Source organism: Gekko japonicus, unplaced genomic scaffold (genome assembly GCF_001447785.1).
Source record: "Gekko japonicus isolate JY-2015 unplaced genomic scaffold, Gekko_japonicus_V1.1 scaffold3129, whole genome shotgun sequence".
Taxonomy (NCBI): domain Eukaryota; kingdom Metazoa; phylum Chordata; class Lepidosauria; order Squamata; family Gekkonidae; genus Gekko; species Gekko japonicus.
The window spans coordinates 71055-74779 of record NW_015162046.1 but is presented as its reverse complement, the minus strand read 5'-3'; the positions used below and the strand labels follow the sequence as shown (position 1 = coordinate 74779).

Sequence of the window (3725 nt, the reverse complement as noted above, 5' to 3'; positions counted from 1 at the left end):
CCGTTTCTGGAGATCCGGCCCACGGGCGGGCGGGTGGGGCCCGGCAGACGTCCCCAACGTGACGTCATCACGTTGGGGATGCCCCACCCCCTCCAGGAACGCCCCCCAAAGTCCCTTGCTGGGGGTGGAAGATGGACTTGGGAATCCCATGGGAAATTCATGCTGAATGCTGAACTAACCCCTAGGGTGTTGTGTTGCATAGAGTACTGGGGGCAGGGGGAGAACAACGCAGTACCTCTTTCGTTTCTGTATGTTCGTAACCCAGTTCTCTTTCAGGTGATAAATTCTTCAGCCTGGGGGGAGCTCACATTATGCAATGCTCCTTCATACAAAGAATTCCCAGTCCGTGAAAAACTGGGTGTCAGGGAGAAAGCTCTTAGCCTGATCTTCTCCCTGACATCTGGTCTTCAACGTGCAGCGATTTTGTTTGTTTGTTTGTTTGTTCTGCATGGAGAAGCAAGCGTTCATATGTAATCCGAAGTCAATACCGCCGGGGCCTAGTGAGAATATGGCCTTTCAGGACATAATACGTATCCCCTGGCAGACGACTTTTCGGAAAAGAAAAATACATGTGGCATGCAGGGTTCACTCTAAGCTGAGTTACCGTGAGCCGGCTCACAGTTTTTTAGCCTCCGGCTCACACATTTCTGTCTCCGCTCAGGAAGGAGGGCTCCAGAACAAACTAATTGACGCAGCAGCCAAATCGCTCGCTCACAACTTTAATGCCAGCAGCTCACAAAGTAGAATTTTTGCTCACAAGGTTCCACAGCTTAGAGGGAACATTGGTTGCATGTACGCACATGTGTGTGTCAAGTGCGGTCAAGTCGCAGCCAACTCATGGTGACCCTGTAGGGTTTTCAAGGCAAGAGGTGAACTGGGGTGGTTTGCCATGGCCTGCCTCTGTGTGGCAGCCCGGGGCTTCCTTGGTGGTCTCCCATCCAAATATTGACCAGGGCCAATTCCGCTTAGCTTCAGAGATCTGATGAGGCCGGGCACACCGGGGGCGGGGCCACAGTCATCCAAGGGAAAACTCTATGGTTTTCCATCGGATGGCCGTGGCCCCACCCCCAGTGTGCCCGCCGTCGTCACGTCACTTCCGGGACCCCCGCTGCGGCTCAAAAAGCACTTGGCAACCCTACTTACAACATTCTAACAGAGGCTTTGATTTCTATCTACCTTTCAGCCACCTTCTCCTCATTTTTCATTTACTTCCACGCTTGTTTCAAACTTATTATCATGATAATAAGGATGAGATTATCCTTACTGATAACGTGTGAGGCAGGATGCTGGACTGGATGGACCACTGAACTGATCCGGCAGGGCTCTTCTTTCTTATGACTGGCTGCGCTTATCTGGATTTTTAAAAAAATGTACTGAGTTTTGCATCGCAGCATAATGCATGGATTTCCTTCCATTTCTTTCATGGGAGGGGCGGCGGCATGGGTACAGTCCAATCTGGTAAGATCTCGGAAGCTAAGCAGGGTCGGTACGTTCAAGGGAGGCCACCCAGAAAGACTCCGCAGAGGACAGGCAATGGCAAAACACCTCTGCTTCTCACTTGTCCTGAAAGTCTCTTGCTTGGAATGCCATAAATCGGCAGCGGTACTCGGTGGCCCTTTACGAACACTTCCTTTCACGGCAGAATCCTGCAGACCTCTCTGATCAACTGAGGAACGGTTTTACCACAAATCGGGGAAGAAAAGCCATTTGTTTTTTAAACAAGCAGAGATATTTACCGTGAAGTGAATGAGCCGACGTTATCGAGAATGCCGTTGGGGGCGGCAGTGCCACCAAGGAAGCACACTGCTGCCGTTCGGTTTGCACGTCTCCAAGGTTAGGCGATCTGCACTTGTCAAGAAAGGTCACAACCTCGCCGGGGCTGATGCAGATGGAAAACCCGGGGTGGCGGAGAGGCCACCTTACGAGGAAGCCAATGCTGAGCTCCCGTATCACTTTCCTGACCACGTGACCTAGATTTTGGAAGTGATCCTCTGGAGCAAATACAGAACAGCTATATGGGGTTCCTCGGGTTGCTGTCGGTAACATGACCGGACTCAATCCTTCTAGGAACCCTCAGGCAACTATTTTGCAATTCAAAAGCGTTGATCCATTACAGTCATATGATGGGACGGTAACATGTTTCTCAGTCTCTCGCTCTCTTCCCCCCCCCCTTTCAGAGAGCTGTTTCCTTTTTTAAACTGAAGGGCGCTGGTGTCTAGGATTTGGGGGTCGTTTCGTCTGTGACTTCAGAATGAGGTTTCTCAGACTGAATCGGTTGTCATGAACGACGGCGGATACAAACACCGACCGCACCTGGCGTGCCGTGTTGGAGCAAAGTCGTCAGGTGCCCCCCCAAAAAAAAACGGTTGCCAAATTAATATTCAATTAAAAATGGCACGCAATGAACACTGGTTTGTTTTCCCTCGCAAAGGTGACGCTGGAAACGAGATCCGCCTAATTTGGTAAAGAAGAGGGCGAAACGCGGAAACGCAACTCACTTGTTTTTTCTTGTAGAACCCCTTCTTGTCGCAGTTGGGAATATGCAATCCCCTCGGGCTTAAGACGTTCAGGATCTTTAGGTTGTTTAACATGTCTTCCATTTCTCGCCGGCAAGGACCCTGTCAAGAATAACAGTTTTGGCTTTGTGTTAAAAATCAGTAATTAAATCCTCGCAGGCCAACAGTATTTTACAAAAAACGAGGAAAAAAAGGGGAGGGAGTGGGGACTCAACCCAAGGTATGGCTGTGAGCTATGAGGGTCAAGCTAACCACATAAGTTATTGTAAAAATACAAATATTTAATATGGTGTAAGGTAAAGGTAAAGGTTTCCTTGCTCAAAAGCCAGTCGGATCCGACTCTAGGGTTGCGGTGCTCATCTCTGTTTCCAAGCCAAAGAGCCAGTGCTGTCCAAAGACGTTTCCGTGGTCATGTGGCCGGCATGACTAAACACCAAGGCACACGGAACGCTGTTCCCTTCCCACCGAAGTGGTCCCTATTTATCTACTTGCAATGTCTTGCTTTCGAACTGCTAGGTTGGCAGGAGCTGGAACTAGAGACGGGAGCTCACTCCATCATGCGGCACACTCAGGTCTCGAACTGCTGAACTACTGACCTTCCACAGCCTGCAGTTCAGCGTCTTAACCACTTGAGCCGCCGCAGCTCCAAATATCAGACTCTTAAAAGTTTTTACACACAGAGCTGATAGTTTCACATATTCAGTTGATGTTTATACCTTATGACCAGTAGACCATACGTGTTTAGGCCCCTTAGGCCTTCCTCAGTGGCCAATATTATTATTGCAAAGCAACACATATCCAGAAATAAATATATGAAAAAAGATTTTCTTTAGAGCCAGGTGTTGCTTTCTCATATGATGTGCAATTGCTAAAAAGTTTACCTAGGCTGCACCAAAAGAGACACGTGGCGGCGGGATCAGAAAGATCCCCTGAGCTGCCGCACAGTTGCTCCCCGGCACGAAAGGAGAGCGAGGCAGCCGGCTGCACATGTGTGCACATGCGCAGTTTGGCCGAGAGCCTCGAATGCTCCTGAAGACGGGCGCGCCGGCGATCCCACGGCCGCGCTTGCTGCGGCGTTTCAGGTTGGTCCTACTATTTCCTCGGGTTTTTTTTACTGCACGTTTTCGGCCTGAAGGGACAGATCGGGGACGGGTGCACGCCACTTCCCAGATGTTGTGGTGTGATCGCGCCCGTTTGCTGCACCCCCGA

The 3725-nt window shown here is 50.2% G+C and overlaps 1 protein-coding gene across 1 annotated transcript in view; it reads right to left on the bottom strand.

Moving 5' to 3' along the window:
* IGFBP3 (insulin like growth factor binding protein 3) overlaps positions 1-3725 on the bottom strand; it is a 55266-nt gene that overhangs the window by 27327 nt on the left and 24214 nt on the right. Inside the window, exon 3 of the mRNA XM_015405596.1 lies at positions 2499-2618. Within this exon, the coding sequence (XP_015261082.1) occupies positions 2499-2618 (120 nt within the window). The remainder of the gene's footprint in view (positions 1-2498; positions 2619-3725) is intronic.